This window comes from Apteryx rowi, unplaced genomic scaffold (assembly GCF_003343035.1).
Source record: "Apteryx rowi isolate R43461 unplaced genomic scaffold, aptRow1 scaffold_302, whole genome shotgun sequence".
Taxonomy (NCBI): Eukaryota; Metazoa; Chordata; class Aves; order Apterygiformes; family Apterygidae; genus Apteryx; species Apteryx rowi.
Genome location: NW_020449442.1, coordinates 279432 through 299215, shown reverse-complemented (window position 1 = coordinate 299215; position 19784 = coordinate 279432). Strand labels below are relative to the sequence as shown.

Below are 19784 nucleotides of genomic sequence, written 5' to 3'. Positions count from 1 at the left end.
CGGGCGCAGCCTCCCCGCCGCGAGCGGCGCCTACCCGGGGGCCTCATGTGGCCAGGCCCGGGCCCCGGCCGCCATCCGCCGCGGATTACAGGATTACGGCCCAGGGGGCAGCGGGGCGCAAAGGGGGAAGCAAAGGCGGGGCGCGCGCGGCGCTGCGCTGCGCTGCGCCCTGCCCGGGCCGGGCCCGCCGCTACCTGGCTCCAAGGTGCAGAGCAGCCGCGGCGCCGTCCGGGAGATGCAGCTGCGCTTCTTGAGCACGTTGCTGAGGATGGTGCCCACGCCGCCGCCGCCCGGCCGCTTGGCGCAGCGCCCGCCGCGCCGCAGCGAGCCCGTCAGCCGGTCCTGCCGCATGGGTGGCCGCGGGGCCCGGCGGGCGCCGCCCGCTCTCGCTGCGCCAAAGGACCGCTCACGGCTCCCCGGGCCCTAGGGCAGCCGGCGGGGCAGCCGGCGGCATGGCGAGCGCGGCGGGGCCGCGGCTCTCTCTGCTAGCGGTATCTGCAGTGCAGAGACGGCAAAGTCGAGGTGCCGAAGAGGAGAGGGAGGAAAAAAGGGGAGCGAAAGAGAGAGAGAAAAAAAGAGCTGCTCCCGCCCACAAGCCTAGCATCACTGCCTGAAAACCCAGCAGCCTTTCCCCCTCCTCCCTCAGCCCCCCCGGGAGGCGGCAAGCTCGGCTCAGCCCCGCCAGCCAAGGGAGCCCGGGCGCGGAGCGAGGGGAGCAGGCGGGCAGGACGCAGCCCAGCCGCTGCGGCTCGGCTGCCGCATCCTTCCTGCCCTCTCCCCGCTGCCGCTCCTCCGGCCAGCGCTGCCCAGGGAGAGCCCCGGGCAGCCGCCCGGCTGCACGCCGCTTCCCCGGCTCTGACCCTTCAGCACACAGATTTTGCACAGCCTCAACATACATAACAGCCATTTCTGTGAAGCCGAACTGCAGCCTCACTTATTACTAATGACAATGTGCCCTGTACTAAACACTTCAAAAAAGAAATTCTGCCCAACAGCATTTTAGCAGGTGCATTTTCAAGTGCTACTCTTCGACCTAGCAGCAACTTAAGAGGGTCTGATGCAAAATTTCACTTTCAAAGTAGTGGTTTGACTGACAAGACAGACGAGGATTTGACACAATGATAGCTTTTACAATCGAAACCACTCGGGGCTTCTGTGGAAGAAGAGAGTTATCACGTCACGTTAGTCAGACTCAAAGATCAAGCCACCAGGACTCTGCCTGCCAACATCTGTAGCTTTGAAACAGCAGTTTGTTCCTTCATTAAGGGATGTTTTTATTATCACCCACATTACAAAGATATGAGAAAACTGGCTACAGATAAGCAGTGAAGCCGATTATGCAAAAGATGCATGAAATAAAACACAGAAGCAAGGCTTAAAAAAAACCAAACACAGTTATAGCTATCTTTAGAAGTTACTGTTAATTTTTCAGAGAAGTGTGATTTTGATCATGCTTTAAATATCTAGTTCAGTTTTGGAGAAAAGTCACTACATTTGAGCTGCTAGCTTGCACTCTGAATAGATAATTAAGTCTGTGTGTCAGTGGTTCTTTTTTAACAAAGGTGACACTTCTCTACTGAGGTAGATGATGCAGAATAACTTTATTTCAGTGCCAGCTGGAGATGATGATTTAGTGGTTAAAGAATCAAATTTGAAATGAATTAATCTGCCTGTGTGTACAGATCACACCAATGGGACTGTAACAGAAATATTTAAATACAGCAATAATCATTTAATCTAATATTTCTTTCTCTTTTTCTCTTTTTGGAGCAGCATATGCAAGTGGCACCACATCATTCTTTCATCATTTCAAGACTGCCTAGTTCAACACCACACACCTTCACCAAAGTCTCAGCATCTACAGCCAGTTTTGGGACCCGCCATAAGTAGAACAATCTTGTAGAACCGTTCAGTGAATCAGTCGTCCCACAAAACTGAGCAAAAGCATGTTACCTTCAATTTTTAAACAATTACAAATCAGCTCTAAGAAAGATGTTTATATTTAACGTTTAGGATAACCAGCTGTTTTGGCAGAACCAAAGTGAGAATTTGGTGTCCTCATTACTGCTATTTCTCCCCCTTGTCATCTTGTCACTCTATGAAAAAACTAGGAACAGAAACAGGACAATAATTCTGTGATTCAGTATGTGGCTCTTTTTAAAGACAGGCAAGCCATTAAGGACACTTGCCTACATACATGTCAGCCAACTAATGCAACACTGCTCTTAAGAAAAATGCATCAATGAACTGCAGACTCCAGCAGGAGACAAAATGAAGTCAAGCCATACGAATAGGTTTGATGACTCAGTGGATCATTAGCACAAACTGTTTTAGAGACATGGATAAGCCTCTCACCAAGCATATATATACATATTTTAAGACAAAGAGCCTAGCTTCTAGAAAAATGGATAGCACTGTATTTTAACTATTGATCAGGCAAAGTTTCTAATTTGCCAGTGGCAAGACTTGCTCTGTACCACTCCCTGGAGTTGCAGACATCTAAGTATGGCAAACTTGTATGAGTTTGCTGTATTCACCACTGTATGTTGTAAACAGTCTTCAGTGGCAGGGAAATTTTAAAGTGTATGGACACTACAGTTCACACAGACAAATCACCATAGTTTCAAGTTGGTGAAAAGGCAACAGTTTCCAGGCTTGGACCCAAAAATGTCACCAGCCAGCATGAATCCAGTTTGATCCACCAAGGCATAGAGGTCCACAAGTTCTCACCTACAACTACTGGCAAGTCAGATGGCACTCAGAGAGATAGGATTTTAAATTCAAGAGTTTTGGCTACCCCAGATACTTCAGCTCCAGATATTTAGTAATTACCAACCTGAGACTCTGCTTCTTTTCCCCGTTGTTCATTTATTCCCTCCCATGCAACACAGTCACTTTCTAACAAAACTTTTCCTCTTTACTTAGTATCTCTTTGCAGTCTTATCACCACCTGCTAAATATGCCTTTTTAAGGCCTAAGTGTACTTTATAAGAAATACTAGATCACAAGTATAACTTGTTCGATCATTCTCAGTCTTATGCTGATAGGTCCTACAATCACTGCTAGTTTTTGACCAGGTTTTGACATAGAGACCAACTCCATTTACCTTAAACCTCCCTGTTCCTCAGCCCATTTCTATTTTGTCTGCCTTGTGGCAATGAGGTAAAAGATGTGCAGCTGGAAAGGATCTGGAGAACGAACATAAGCAGATCATGCAGTGGCAGGAACAGCAGCAGAAATGGGGCTGCATAGGGATCTTGCTATTAAAGGACACTCTTTTTCACATGGAGCTTTAACTACCCAAATGTAGGACGACTTGAAAGTACATTTCATTGGTTCTCTTTTGATGTGTGCAAAGACGACTGAACATAATCAAAAGACTAAAAATGGTAAGACATCTTTAGCTGTCACTACTTCTCATGAGCTCCATATCCTCCCTTTACTTCATACAAAAGCATACAGACCTTCTGTAATTATGACGCCCATTACAACATCCCAATAAAAGAGTAAACAGTGAAAGTTTGGGGAGAAAGCCTGTTTACCATGTTTTTGGAAACCTGTGTTAGCAAAAATGCTAAAAGCAACATGTACTTGTGATCTTTAATTAACAACTTTTCTTTTAGAGGAAAAATATTTGGAATGTCATGTCCTTCTTAAAATTTGATGAAAAACTTTTTAGTATCTACACAAGTATTTGTGTATATACATTTGAAAAAAGGAGTTGTACTATACTGTGTGCAAACATACATGAGAGGAAAGGCCAGCTCTGGGAAAATTCCAATTTCAGCAGTCAAGACAACAAAAGGCAGGAAGGTTTAAGAACACCTTGCCTCATGCAAAAAGTCAAACAGAAGATGATAGAGCACCTTCCTGACCTCTAAACTGGAAGTACATTTAACAGCCTCAGATGGGATTTACACTAACACTCTCTTGATTAAATAACAATCACTTTCATCCATTAACCAGAGTTATCACAATAAAGCAGCTTTTTAAAAAACAGACTATATTGTAATAATGGTATGTTTTATCCCAAAGCATTTTAGAAACTACATACAGGCATCATCACCACACCAGCTGCTGGTACAGCAGACAGTTACGAGATGGCATGTCTATATCAATGGAATGAGGGAAAGATTTATATTGCAATCACAAGGCAAAGCTTATTTTATTAACCACATCACAGGGCCACAGTCTGCTAAGCTCCTGAGTTCTGTATACTACCTTTAAGAGTCCACAAAACATAACCGGGAAATGTAATCACATTACCACTTGGCTTCAGTTAGCACTATAGAAGTTAGCAAATTAATAAATTTGAAACTCACACCAACACATACTCTGATGTGCATGCTAGTTCCTCGTGAACTTCAAGAGAGAAAAGATTTCACTTTCAAATTGTAGGGTTTTGACAAAAGAGAGAGAAACATATAAGAGAAAACACATTGAATGAAATGTGTGCTCACTTTGGAAGGAAGAAAGACTAAGGCAGTTTGAGATTCTCCCAGGAGTCAAAACTATTTTAAATACAACATTTAGTCCATTAAGCTATCTGTTCCACTGGAGCATAAAATTCCTATCCTACCCATTTCTATATTGGTTCTATTATTAAACATCCCTCCTTCCAAAAACAATCCCATTTCTTTTTGCTTGATCCTAAAAACCTCTCCCTCTCATCTAGTATAGGCTCCTTAACCAAGCTGGAGTTAATACTTTAAAATTTCATCACAACTTCACACTATGAGGTAATAAGTATGACCCACCAGGAGTCTCACACTTCTCCAATGCACAAGATGGAGCCGCATCTGATAGCTTGAAAAGAGATCTCTGGCATGTTGGGTCCCCTGACACTGAAGGGGCATGGGTGCTAGACCAATGTTGGACTGTGTCTCCTTGCACGCAAGAGCCCGCAAGGTGTCATAGCCCAGCACTCCTCCCACCTCTGTCTGCAAGTAGAGCTTCACCTCTTGCATTGGCAGTACTGCCCTGCAGACTCTCTTCATGATTGCTACCTCAGACACCGCAGGCCAGCAGATGCTTTGACCTGCCAGCCTGCTGTGACTACTGTGTGGGCCACCTAGCACAAAAGAGCCTGCAGCAATGTTTTGCACGGCCACAGTTGCATCAGCATGCGAGAAGGCAGTCTACTGTAAGAGGGGACACATCCGTATTAAACGAAGAGAAACATGATTTTGGAGTGACAGATTCAGTTCTGCCACCAAGCTGGGCTCTGCTGCCAAACAATCGGGGTTGTCTTCACTGGGCAAGGAATGGTTCCAGGGACAATAAAAAAGGGAAGTTTTGTTATTGTGTTTGTGCCTAGAGAAGTTCAGCTTATGTACTGTACATTAAAAAGTTGGGCTCACGAAAATGGCACAGTGTGTTGGCACACCACAGTCCCTTCAACATGGCATTAATATTTTAAACTTTTCCTTGCTTTAGTAATTTTTGTACAACTATGGTAGGTAAATGTTGCAAGAGAGGTCAGAAATTTGCTGTGTCCTATATTAGATACCAAAGACAAAAAGAGCAAGAGCTCTTTTGTATGCTCTTGCATACAAAAGCATACAGTGCAAATATAAACTGTCCAATGGACAGGAAGTAACACCTTTGATGTTCAGAAACAGAGAATCAAGATTTAAATGATTAGTCTTGGGAAGTGTACAGCAGAGCTCAGAAACAAATCTAAACATGATGAACCTGAGTCCAATGCTTCCTCTTCCTTTAAACTGCACATAGACTATTTACTTATTCCCCTCTTAAAGCGAACTTACTGTGTTGCTGGTTTTTGAACAGCACCTTCTCTTGAAGGAAGCATTAAAGCAGCAAGCCCAGTTGTTCTCTGAGAAATTTAGTCAAACTAGTGAGGATTTGGGAAATACTCTCACTAGAGAGAACTCCATGGCAGCAGGGCTTTGTTTTTAGCCAAGATGTCTGAAAGAGAATATTGCCTGCATGTTGTTTAGCCATATCTGTTCAGGACTGATCTAGAAAATGTAATTTAAAACAGGGCTGCTTAGTGCAGCGTATATCTTTCAACAGGAAACAAATCCAAAAGACTATTACTCCTGTGGTAAGGAGCCCACAACTGTATAGACACTGCAAGATCCTTCAGCCTATCATAATCAAGATGTGGCCAAGAGAAGACTATAGACTTGAGATTATTTATTGTGAGCTTTAATGTTGCTTCTCACTCCCCTCCCTTCCCTCCCATACACACTGTCCACTTTTGCCTTCTCTTCTACATGGACATACACTAGGCCAGGATCAATGAATGCTGGCAAGGCAGAGAAAAGAGCAGGTCCCCTCAACAGAGCCAGCTCTCCTTGACTTCAACATTGCCTACCCACAAACATGCGCTGTAATTTTCTTCTGGGGAATGACAGGCAGTTATGCCTAGTAAGTGTATTTACAAACTGCATGTTATTCACAGTCATATTCCTTTTTAAAATTTCTGCCAGATGAGATACACTCTGAGGAGCCTGCCTAACCTTTCCAACATCAAAGAAGTAACTGCACTGGAAACATCATGCATCTGTAGTGAAGGCATCTGTAAACCAGCTGTGAAAGCAGTCTCTAATACACCTGGCTATAGCATGATGGAATGGAGCTGTGATGACCCATTTCCTATCTAAGCAGGCACCACATTCGTGGGTAGTGAATCAGCACAGTTGACTGCAGTCCCTCAATTCTTGGCTTGCTCTCACAGCAGCACAGGAGTTGCTTCTGCAATAGGATCACAGGTAGCTAAACCAGTGGTACAGGCATGCCTCTCAGCCCCCTTGAACCTGCTTCTGTTTGTGAAGACACAGCTATTTCCACAAATGTTGACATCTGTACAGCAGCAGGAATCACTAAGGCCAGCAACAGCAGAACTGCAGATTCTTGGCTCCTCAAGCTGTGCACAATCTACTACAGTACAAAGACCCTATTTTCCTGAGTTCTTTAGGAAACCACTCAGCAGTAACTACAAGCTTTTTAAAGCCTGTCCCTACAACAGAACCACATTATAAGTATGTTACTGCACAAATGCTATACATCACAAGTTATTAAATCTCCTCACTATATCATCAACTCTCACCATCACACCACTAAAAGCTAATATTCTGCAGCATCTGGAGTTTCTAGGAAACGCTGGTTTTGAAAAAGGAAGAATTAAATTTGCTGACAACACAAGTGGCAGTAACCAGTGTCAATGGGCTGGGTAGAAAAGGTGGCCTATTTCATTCCAGGGCTGCCACCAGGAAATGACTCTTCTGAACTTAAGAGGAGAGAACGGAAAGAATTTCTGAAAAGTAGAAACCAACTCATGTTTTTTAATTATCGTGTGCCACAAATCAAAGGCACCTCAAATATTTCAGGGAAAAAAAAAAAATCTACCTTCACATTGTAAAACAGATTCGATTTTGGAAACTTTTATCCTAACTAATGGTTCTGTGGCTGCACTGAGGGCACATAATAGAGATCTAACTCAGAACCACCCATGCAGAAAACAAAAAGGGTTTTAGATTTGATTTTGCTTGATCACGTGAAGTTAATTCCTCTTATTATACCACTAATAGAGGACAACATAAACTTGCACACCTGACTAAGCCTGATATTCTATTAAACTATTTCTATTCACTGCAGTGCTTGTAAATTCTAATTCTGGGCTGCAGCACTACTGTAGTAGGTGCTGTACAAACACAGCAAAAGACAGACTGCCTGCTTCAAAAGAAAGAAGAGAAAACACATTAGCATACATAGGCACACAGGGAGACAGTGAGATGTTATTGGTAAACATGATAGACAGCAGTTGTAATATAGGAGCTGCTATTGTGTTTCTGTGAGCTTCATGGCAAAGACGAGTTCAAAGGGACACATCTAAAGGAAGGCAATGAGGCAGCATGAGGGCAGTGAGAGGGATGAGGGATTAGGTTTTAATCATCAACTCAAGTTCAACATGACTAAACACCTACAAGAAAATTCTGACATGTGGGAAAGTAAGAGGTGCTTGTTTTAAAACCTGTTAAGTGTGGGATGGAGGTAGGAAGCATGAACTAACCTTGAATACCGAATACGAAATGACAAGTAACGCAACAACAGAGAAGAATAGGTTGAGAAAAGCTTTGTATATTAAAGCAATGAGAGCAAGACACAGACTAGATCTCCAATGACTGTAAGGGAAGCATTGGCACCCAGCACACGCGAGTACCTACGTACAAACACCGAAACGTAGGTGTGTTCATCTCAAACTGAAGTTCGCTGTTGCATTTAATTCTCTGCACACACACACACTGTCTTCTAAAAGGACATAAGTACACTCAGGGGAAAAAGCATTTGCAGAAGTTTTCTGTGCCCCAAATAAATCCAACTACACTCAATTTGAGAAAAACAGTAGATAAGTTGGTAACAGGATCTTCTCATGCTGTGAAATTATAGGGAAAATTTCAAAAACAGCATCCAGGTTTCACATTATTTTCTAATTAGGTTCCATTTTAAAATAAATTCTAAAGCTATAATTGCCTTTTGAGCATCACAGCATTCTGTGTTGTCCTCATTAAGAAAATACAGGAAACAGTAGGGAGACCTATTTATTTCATGCATCTCCTTTATGGGCTGAGTATAACAGTAAAGCAGATCATACACAACTACATTTCTTTTTCCAGAGTGGACATTTGCACCTTATGAGCAAGGTGAAAAGCCATGTTATGCAGGGATTGCTATAGTAACAATGTATTTTAGACTTTATGCTACCATTTACTACAGCAGTAGTTAACAACTGGAACAAAAGTCACAGCAGTACTTATATGCCCAGTAAAATATATATGGAGGACATTTTAAATATACAGTAATGAATTGGAGTCTCAGATAGTAAATGCCTCTTTTTGTGAGAGAAATTCTCTGTCCCCACTGAAGCATAGAATTAAAAATATTATCTTCGTAACAAGCATATTAGGAAGAAAAATCTTTGAGGAGGTCCTACATAAAAATAAAATATAAAAATAAAATAAAAATATTGCTAAAAAACATGAGTATAAAGATTACGAAATGTTCCCTTATCTTGCTAAATAATAGAAAGTAAATGCATGTCTTAAGCAGGATTCTGGGATCTGAATAGCTGGCTAAATACTGTGTGGTTATTTTAAAAAAAATAAGTCACCAGCTTACAGAAAAACTAGAGCAACATATGAAAAAAAAAAAAGAATACTTAGAGCTACTTCTTTGACAGGTATGATTTGTGGTCATGTTTAAGACAATATTTGCAGAAGGATGGAGGTCACAGTGCATTGCAGGCTCCCAGCTCTAAGAAAGAGCTCTTATTCCCTTATTAGAATTTGATTATTTGCTTAGCAGCTAGCATAGAAATTGAATTTCACAGTGTGGTTTGCTAGCTCGACTGGTCTAAACTGCTATTTCAGAAACAGCAGGGTTTTAATCCCCCCTAACATAACCAATGAAAGCAAAAAAACCCCCCAAAAAACAAAAAAACCCACACCACTATGCCCCCAAGACAAGATTTATCCACAGGCAGGACAACTTCAAAAGATCATAGATTAAAAAGTAATCGTCAAGGTTAGAGACACGATGAACCCCAGAACACCTTCGCCTTGGTCTGGGAAACACTATAATGGATCATGCTTATACATAAAAGCTTTTACATATCTTTTATTACTGATTTTGCAGTAATCCTAAGGTCATCCATCAAAGATCAGGATCAGACTGTGCAAGGTTTTCTAAAGACATGCTGCAAAAATACCTTGGTCCTGCACTGCTCAAAGATAACACAGTCCCTTTTCCAGCATACATATTCCCAGTACATACAGCCTCCATGAACATAACTCTGACATAGGGGAATGGAAAGAAAACTGTACAAGAGACTCTTGACACAGTGGTTGGGAGGGGAATGGCATTCGCTCCAACATAAGCTCATATAAGCCCCATTGATCTCTTAGGACCACAAAATTTTCATCAGTCAGCACAGAAATCCTCTACCACTGCTCATGCTCTCTGACCACACTTACTTCAGTCCCTGTTCGCAGATGCCTCTAGTTCACCAATGAAATGGAAACTTTCCCACTGAGTTTTGTGTGTAAATGAAGCCTTTGCAGCCCAAAGTCCCTCCAGACCACATTATTCCCTCCTCTGCCTCCGTGGGCCGCAGCCTCATGGAGCACGTTCTACAAGCACTGGAAGAGGAAGCAACTAACAAGGTAGGCAAGACACAGGGAGGGGAAAATGGAACAGGGCTGAGAAGTCCAGTATTTAAAACCTGAGATCAAGGGAGAAAAACTAATCACGAATTAGGAAGGGGGGGGGGGGAAAAAAAAAAAAAAAACAACAAAAACAACCACACACAAATGGGAGATGGAACAGAACACACAGACAAGGCAGGCTGAAGCTAAAGGGACATACTTTGAAGGGAGGGATGGAGTGAGGAGAGAGGAAATTGAAGGTAAGCACACAAGTACCTTTGCTTGTCTAGATCACACTTATTCACTCACATTGGATGAGGGTGATCTTGCCCAGCGCCTCCTAACCAACGCATACAATATCTGACAGGGCTTTCCCAGTTTCCCTAAGGGAGTCCCTGCAGCCTGCTAGGAGAGTTGGTGCTGCAGTGATGATCACACGTTCTCAGAATGTCAAGAAATGGGCCAGGAGTTCATCGCAGTCTCCTACCAGGGGAACGCTACCCTTCCTCCAGGACCAGATGACTTCAGTCACTGCTGGCTTTCTGCCCAGTTAAGATGCACAAACACTGCTACTTAGTATATGAACAAATGTCTGAACTTCTATAGTTAGACTCCAAATTATTCAGCCCCCACAGTCAGGAGCTTCTGAATAAGCCATCACCTCCACAGTCAAGTGGGAGTTATTGATCTCAATTACAAATAAGCCGTTCATCACCATTTGTTCAGCTGCTTCACATATGGAACTAAACACTTTTTGTGAACAACATTTATTTACCAGTCTAAGCCTGATTTTTAATTATTTCATCTATTTATTGTCTGAGCACATTTGTAAAGCACTTCTAACTTCACATTTAAAGAAAGGATGTGAAAGCCATCAACCTATGAAAACCAAAGACAAACCTCAAACTCTGCATGAAATAAAATATTTTGTCTCCCTCTGCTGGCTCTGCACTAAATCAAACCAGGAGGAGGGGGAGAGAAAAAAAAAAAAAGACAAGACAAATAACAACAAAAAAAAGCAGAAAGTTAATGTTTATTGTCATCCTAGAAAACTCTATATGGAAGTCAACAACAAAACAGCAGAAAAATATATTTATCTTTAATCTCAGTTTCTAAACCACTATTACAACAGAGTACATTAAATGTCTTTTTAAACACAGCAAGAGACACATTTAAAGTTATAATAGCTACATAGAAACTTTCAAAGAAACTTCATTAGAGTGTTACTAAAAATATTTTTTTGTAAAAAAATAAGAGACTATAACTGAGTGTTCTCTCAATATAATTTCAACCTATTTTATAATGAATCAGATTTAAGCATCCCTGCTTGCCACCAGCTGACTGAGCCATAACGATGTTGCTGATGATTTTATCTATAAGTAATACACACTTTTTTTTATTAAAAGGGCAGGAGATCAAAATTTGCAATTCAATGAAATTCTGGTTTGCAATTTGATCGCTCAACATAAATTTAGTCATATAAGCAAGCTGTCCCTATATAAAAACAGGGAGAAAATAATGAGATGTCTTTTGCATATTATTTGGATGACAGCTGCAAAAGTAATGGACAAAATTATTTTTGACACATACACCTTAGTTTATGTTTTTACTGAATTCTGCTTTTTCCAAATGATACAATTACAATTAGCGTGTTAAGCTCTCTGCTTGCTAGGATGGATTTGAAATAGTTCACAATGCTCCAGAACAACTTAATTCTTGTTATTCCAAATAAGTCAAAATTGCAAGAGTAAGAGATACGTGCACCTTGAAGCCATATTTGGTACCAGGCCATCACTGTGATTTCTCTCTTACTGATTTACTTTGCCGGAGTTTAAAATTTGTAGTATAATAAGCATTTTTTAAATGAAACTAGTCAGCCATATATCTTACAAATCAAAACTACAGTGCACTGTACTGGTCTTAGCATGTATCCAGCAGAGTAATTTATCCACCGTCCAACAGAGCAGCAGCCATTCATACTTCCAATCAAAATGCACTTCACTCTGCAGTGAATTCTGTTTTCCATAGTAATACTTATCTGTAAGCAAAACACATCAGCTACCAGTGATAAGGATTGATAACATCAAGAAAAACACAGGAGGTTCTCAAGCCCATGCTGACAGAGCCCAGGACCAGCAGGTACCCAGTGACTCTTTGCTCTTCCACATTTATTCTATCTGTTCTGCAGCTGAAATCCTGCACACGCTGTGCTGGGTATCGTGCCATGCCTCTTCAGTACATTGAGGAGAGACCAAGAGCCAGTAGAGCTGGAAAACTGACCCATGGATGGCTTTCTGTGTGGTTTGCAGAACTTTAGTATCTTAAACTTGACAGTTCTGTCAAGTTTTTGCCTGTTTATTCTTCATAGAGGACAAAACTAATGCATGATATATATATTCCATCACAAAATAAGGGGTCAAATTGATCAGTACCACAGTTCCCTAAATAACTGAAATTATCACAAAAAGCAAGTTTGACAGGCAGTGTTTAGTAAAGGGCTTGACATAACAAAGCTAGAATTCAGCACCAAGACAGGATTTCCATTTATTTTGAAAAAGTGACCTGATAAAGATTTTAGTACTACAGGTTATCATAATGCTAATGCTGTACACAAAAGCACATTATAAAGCTTCATGGCATGTAATAATATTGCAAATATACATTCTCATCAGGAAAAAAAAACAAAACTTTCAACAATACTAAACTTCTGCAAATTAATATATTGAATATTTTTAAAGGAGAGGGTAGTCTATAGAAAATCCAGTTTCCAAGGGCTTTAGTCAGCAGAAAAGCTCAGTTACATTTCAGTTATTTTTTAAAGTGATTTTTTTAATGTTCCATCACATTAACTGCTCTTTTTTTTAAAGTTAAAAGAGGAGACAATAGATGTTTCCACTGTTAGCATAATAGTTCTGCTGAGATTTTAGGACTTCACTACATATTCTGCAGCTCCACTTCTTAAGCCAGAAATCACCTTTTCCTAGCCATTCATCCCTGCTTCTCCTACCACCTTCTGCATCATGCACAGCACAGAATCAGGGAACTGTTAGAGGAGAAGGGGAGGGTGGGGGTGGAAAAGGGATTTATCTCTTAACTGGATCACCTCTCCGATCTGGTCCTTATATACCACTCAGGGGTTCCTACCACTACAATACAGGAGATGATACAAACACAAGAATAAATTGTTGGAGGGAAGAAGGCCAGCTGGGCCTGCCTTTGGACAGCTGTTCATCAAATTGTGCCTCAGACACATGAGTACCAGGGAATTCAAAGTTGAACAACCTATGTCAAAGGTTTATTGTGACATTCTCTGTATAATGCTAGCATATTTGTATTGAGGGATACAAATACAATCTGAATCTACTCCAAAGCAACTGAAGTCATCAGGAGTCCTTCAACCAGTTCCAGTGGCTTTGGATCAGGTTTTGAAGCAAGAAATAACTAAGTTTTAGTTGTCCTGGGACATATACATTTAGATTTCCCGAGATGTAAACTGGAAACCAGCACTAGGTAAATTTTTTGTATTAATAATAAAAATATCTAACCTAAAAGAGATTTAATATACAAACCTATACAAAGGCTTCAAAAACCTACATACATATGCATGGATATTAAGCAATAAACTGCATTACATTAAAACTTCAGCTGCCATCTCAGTTGTTACTAGCACATTTAGAACATAATGCTTCTTTCCATTAATCTAAGTATAAAAAAGTTATCCAAAATCTGTAAAACCACATTACTACATTCATATTTAAGATGAGATGCCATATCCCTCGGAGTCAATAGGATTTTACCTGACAAAGGTGGTCAGAATGTTCAGACCTTCAGAATTTATAGCCAAATCCTCTGAATACTTAAGTACATGCAAAATTCAAATAGTATCATTTAAAATGAGACTACAGTGTATGCTTAAGTGTTCACAGTACTGAGGACTCAATTATCAAGCTGACGTTTATTAGGAAAAAGAGTAAGTGAGAAAAAGAAATATGTTAAGTAGTGTATGTCAGACAAGAACTTTCATGCTCGGTTTTAAATAGAATGAAAGAGTACTTATAAATACTTCACGGGAATAGACAAACCCTTAACTAAACTACATTAGCATATGCCACTACAGTAAGTTTTTTTAATAAAAATTTTTACATGCACCTCAAAGCTACTACAGGCATTTGTGACGAGGCCATGCTTTATTTACTGTACCTGAACATTTCTGTACCTGTCACGCTGCATGTTAATGAAAAAAGATAGGGAATGTTAGATTATTTTCATATATCCCTTATAAAGGCATAATTTTTATTATTTATTTTTTTTACAAGCGATATGACATTCAATTTCACTTTAACAGAACTAACAAAAGCACTACAGTGTATCTTTAGATGATGACTTTGCCAAGTCGAATAAAAAGGTTTCACTGTGTTGGAAGAAAAGGCTAAACAATTAAAGAGCAACATTTCTTTTCTTTCCCATGCATCCCTTTTGAAACCCCCCAAAAACACAGATGCTGATAAAGCGGTCTGAGGAAAGTGGGTTTGTTTTACTACTACACCTCACCTTGAATCAACTCAATAGAAAGGAGTTATGGAGTGTTAATAATGTTCTGGAAAGACAATTATATATGCTGCCTATAGCTTCCAATTAGAAGAATTTCCACTTATGCCATCTCCCTTATGCCATACAAAAGCTCCAGTTAAACACAACATGCACACCAAAAAATTCAACTCAAGAATTCTTGCATATAAGAGCTGAAAAGCCTGGCAGACAGTCAACAGTAAGAAGTGCCTCACCAACACACAGATCTGAGGCTACTACAGCATATCTAGCTGATTGCTTAGATCAAACTGTACTTCATCTGTTCCCAGGCACATACATTCCCCACATCATGGGAAGCTAGTCATATGCAAATAATAGTATAACCTGACCTCTTGGTTTTAATAATTTAGAGATCACATATAATCAAATGTGAGGGCTTAATTGAACTACAGCCCACATTAATGAAATAAACTACTTACGCTAATACACGCGTACACAGAACAGTACTTACGTCGTTTCTGGGAAACCGCCTGTAAACAAGCCGTGACAATATCACAGTTCTTCTGGACTTTATGTACAAGCCTGTCTTTCTGCTTCAGAAGACGAAGCAACTTCGCTGACTGAACAGAAATTCTGTAATTCAGTTCTTGTTTTATAGTTTTCAGTTCATCAACATCTGCCAATAAGCAGAGAAAGTTACTTCAGTCCAGGCCAAAACATATGTAAACAGCTTATTGCAACTGATACATAAAGGGACTTGCCTCACAGACATTTACATAAACTTTCCACAAATTAGTAGTTCTATTGAACAATACAGTTCCCAACTATAAGCATTTTCAGAATCTGAACCAGTGTCTTTTAATTTTCTTTTAAACTGAAGTACTTTGACTTATTGCACAGTGTATGAATATTAATAATTTTACTGTTATAAATTGGAAATATGACAGATGTAGCCATAATGTATGGTTATGCTGCTATAAATATAACTTAAATACAGTACTTTCTGGAAGTTGCCTGCAGAAAACGTGCATGAGGAGCAAGCAAATAGTGACAGACACAGGACACATTTAAGTTGGCCGCAAGGTTAGAAATGCAATTCCAGGAGGAGCTCCAAATGGGAAACTCTTTCCAAAGAAAGGGAAACTAGGTGACTTCAACTACTGAAGTTGTAGCTTCAATTATTTCCACTGGTCAGTCACAGTGCCACCAGAGCATCCATGACAGGAGTTCCCATTAGCTCACCAAAAAGACGCAGCTTGCTTCTAATACTCTTTTCTCCCTCATGTGGGGAACTTCAGGTTCAGAAAGAAAGGGAGTCAGGTGGGGGGAGGGGGGAGAAGATGTCTTTAGTCTGTTACATTTTTGAGTCTCTCCTTTGTTCTCAAAGCAGCACACCTCACCTGTGAGAGCTTGGGTCTTGCCTCTCAGATGCTGACATCTTCAGCTTTTCTCTATAATAGCCTGCTACTTCTGTTCCTTAATGCTAAGTTTTCAAATCCTACCACTCTCGCTCCAATCGTGCCTCCCTGATGCTGCAAATCTGACCCAGCGAAGAAAAAAAAGATTTATGCATCCAGGAAAGAAAAGCTGCTCCTGGTGAGGAGGAGAACAGTTCAGTTCACAAAGCCAAATTCTTTCAAAAAATCTGGAGTGCTTAAAGAAAGGAACAAAGTAAGTAGGACAAGATGTTTATCAATCATGGGACAGTAGAGAACCAGAAATGACTGCAGGGAGGGTAGCCACTGTTAAGACAATCCTGCATTCTGCACCTTCTACTAGTTTCAGCATCCACTGCTCACTCAGTGTCCACCAAGCACTGGTACCTGGCAAGGGGATTTTAGATCCACATCTATGGATTTTAAGAGCAAAAAAATTAGATTGTATTCCTATTGACTTGTATAGTCATCACAAAAGGAGTGAGATGGATTTTATTCTTTCTGATCCATCCCAGTTAGTTGTCCCTGTAACAACAACTGATTATCCTTACAGCAAAATTCATAAGTTTTGATTCAACAACAACAAAAAAATATTCCAGAACAAGCAAATCTCCTGTCAAGTCACAGGTTCCCACTGGACACGCAGAAGAATGTGATCTACATCTTGTAACACCATCTCATTTAGAAGCCAAACACGGAAGCAGAAAGCTATTTGTACAGGTCAGAAAAACAGGCAAGTTTATTCATTTCCTGCTTTTTTTCCTCATCAAGAGCAAGAATGATTTAACATCAGGAGGCAAGAGGCTTTTGTACAGTCCTCCTAATCGGGCCAGGTTGGAGTTGTAAATCATACCCTTTCACAAACATTCAGTGTCACGTCTGCTTGTTTTTCATCAGAATTATTTGATAGTTTCACTTTGGTTAGTTGACCATTGCGATTATTTTTTTTTCCCCGGAACACTTGGGTATATCTGCAAATAAACTAAACCTGACAATTGTAAAGCTCAAGTCTGCCAGAAATAAAAGGACCTGAAAACTTACTATCTCTGATAATATAAGATGTGCAGCATCTCTTCTAGCTCAACAAAATATGGACTTAGCATATCACAGACATTTATACGTATGTACAAAAATTTGTTTTCTGAGGGTGTGCTCTGTCCAGTAACACCTAATATCAGGCCAAGAAATCTCTCAGGAAAAAGAAAACTGGTCATTATTTAATACTCCAAGCGAAGAAAACCACTGAGCCTACACAATCACAGCAGCTTTGACGATTCCCTCACAGAAACTGCGCCCAAAACGAAACAGCGAGGGAACAGCACACAAGGCACGGCTTTGAACGAGATACCGGCTGGCTCCTTCCCTAGGAAGCTACGCATGGGAAACTTGGGAAGAGACAGACGTGTATATTTAAAGACTGAGGTAATAAATCAGAGTGTGTGTGTGCGTGTGTGTGTATATATATATATATATATATATGCGTGTAAGCAAAGAGGCAGAGGAGCAGAGACTATACCCTTTGAGCAAGGCTCCCTTGCACGGTCAGAGGAAGAGAAAGAGGCGATAGAGCAGTAATTTCCCGCCCAGACGGAGGCACAAAGCGGCCACAGGCCCCGCAGGATGCAACCCTCGCCCGGGGCAAGGGGAGCACGGCCCCGCCAGGCGGCGGGGGGGGACGGGGGACAGCTGGTGCCCGGCTGTCCCCCGTCCCCCCCCCGCCGCCCCAGGCCGAGGACGAGGCGAGGGCGGGCGGTACCTTTCAGCCGCAGGTACTTGATGTGGCTCGGCCGCTGCTGCAGCTCCCGGAGGACGCGGGAGCGGGCGCTGCCCAACGGGGCGGCCGCCTCAGCGGCGGCGCCGTCAGCGCGGTACAGCTCGGTGAGCAGCCCGCTCACGAGCGACGAGGTGCGGCTAGTCCGGCGGCAGCCGCCGCCGCCGCCGCCGCCGCCAGGACCCTCCTCATCCTCTTCTTCCTCTTCGTCGTCCTCCTCCTCGGCCAGGCTGTCGGCGCTGCTACCCCCCCGGCCCAGGGCGGGCTCCATCTTCCCCAACCGCCAGCGGCAGTGCAGAGTTCCGGGTTCGGCCCGTTCCACAGCGACGGAAGGGAGAGGGGGGGCGGGAGAGCCCAAGCCGACAGGTCGCGCCTCCACAGGCAGGAGTAGCCTCTCGTAGCCCCACTCCCTCCCCACCCCCCCCCACGCACCTCGCGGCGTGGTAGAGGCCGCGCGCGCATTGCCCGAGCTGGGGGTGGGGGGAGGGCAGGCAGCCCGCTGCACCTGCTGGGGGGGGAGGGGCGGTCGCCCCGCCCCGCCTCGCCCCGCCCCGCCCCGCCCCGCCCGGGCCGTGTCGCGGCCGTTGGCCAACGGACACTCGGCACGGCCGGGGCCGGAGCGCTGAGCTACGCGAGGTGTCCAAGGAGCTGACGGCTAACGATGATTTCCCGGCTGCGTCTACCTAGAGGAAAGGTCATGGCTGTCTTTGCGTTTATGCCGTTCCTGTTATCTCGCTGATGTATAACACATTCCTGAGACACAGTCTGGTTTTGCGTCTGTGCTTCGTGCCTCAGAGGAAGGCGAAAAAAGAGCACGAAGGAATGTAGGGCATAACTCTAATCGTGTAACTATGAGACTATGATTATGCAAGTCACCATAAAACACAGTAAAAATCAGAGCTGATAATAGGGTTTATGTTACCATCAGAGCCGATGCTGGGGGAACCACATTGCTACCATATTGTACAACCTGAAGCCCATGTATTGCAGCAGGTAATACCACTGCTATTACAGCCCCCTTTCCCTGATATGTCGTGTGATTATACCACGAGATAGCTAAGCATAGAACAACCCTTTGTCACTTGGCCTGCTCCAGTCCCACTGAAATCAGATGGCTAATTTTTTCAGTTTCTCCCTTCTAGCATATCAGGAGCTACAGAGATCCAGCTCTCTAAATAATAATAATAATAATAATAATAATAAAGAGTAGCTCTACCAACTTATTTTAATTTAGTGTTCTCCTCCATACAGTTTTATCTTCAGGCTCAAGAACGTGAAGCTTCTTCCCTACAGGAATCTTGCACAGGATCGAAGCAACAGGATTCAGAGCTGATGAAGATGCTGTTAATTCACTGCAACCCTCTGATAACTCTGGAAGGACCGTTGGTGTCGTTCACTAATCACGTGCTTCCTGGCAGTGTAGGCTAAATTCCTCGTGAATATATGGAGTTCCCAGCATTCCCATTCCTCTAGCAAACTCCCTTCAGGTCATGCTCCTTGTCTTTTTCTCCCTTTTGGTTTTCCTCTGTATCAATACTTTTCTTCAGGCTGAGGATTCATTAGCTATGACATAGGCAGTGCCCACACTGCAGGCAGGCAGGCAAGACATGCTATCAGATTGATGAGGCTGACTTTGCAACTTTGCTAATTAGCAAAAGGCATTTGATAGCAACCTGCAATATTTTGGAAAAAAAAAATGAGGACCAAAACAAAACACCGTTTTGGCCATTGTCACAGAGGCCGATCACAGCAGTTAGTCCACCCAGAAAGCAATAGGATGGCATGAGAGCCGGGAGAACGGGCGGGGTGTCGCGGCCAGGTTTCGCAGGGACGGGGCAGAGCCTGCCCGCCCGCGCAGCGCGGGGCAAACCCGGCCCG

General features: G+C 42.5%; 1 protein-coding gene across 3 annotated transcripts in view; it reads right to left on the bottom strand.

Moving 5' to 3' along the window:
* Positions 1–18368, bottom strand: part of TBC1D30 (TBC1 domain family member 30) — a 50945-nt gene extending 32577 nt beyond the window's left edge. For all 3 annotated transcript variants that reach the window (XM_026070029.1, XM_026070030.1, XM_026070031.1), the window contains exons 1-2: positions 17892–18368; positions 15211–15375 (exon numbers count right to left, since the gene is read on the bottom strand). In XM_026070029.1, the coding sequence (XP_025925814.1) occupies positions 15211–15375; positions 17892–18177 (451 nt within the window). In that variant the 5' untranslated portion in view covers positions 18178–18368. The remainder of the gene's footprint in view (positions 1–15210; positions 15376–17891) is intronic.
* Between the last annotated feature and the right edge of the window lie 1416 nt (positions 18369–19784).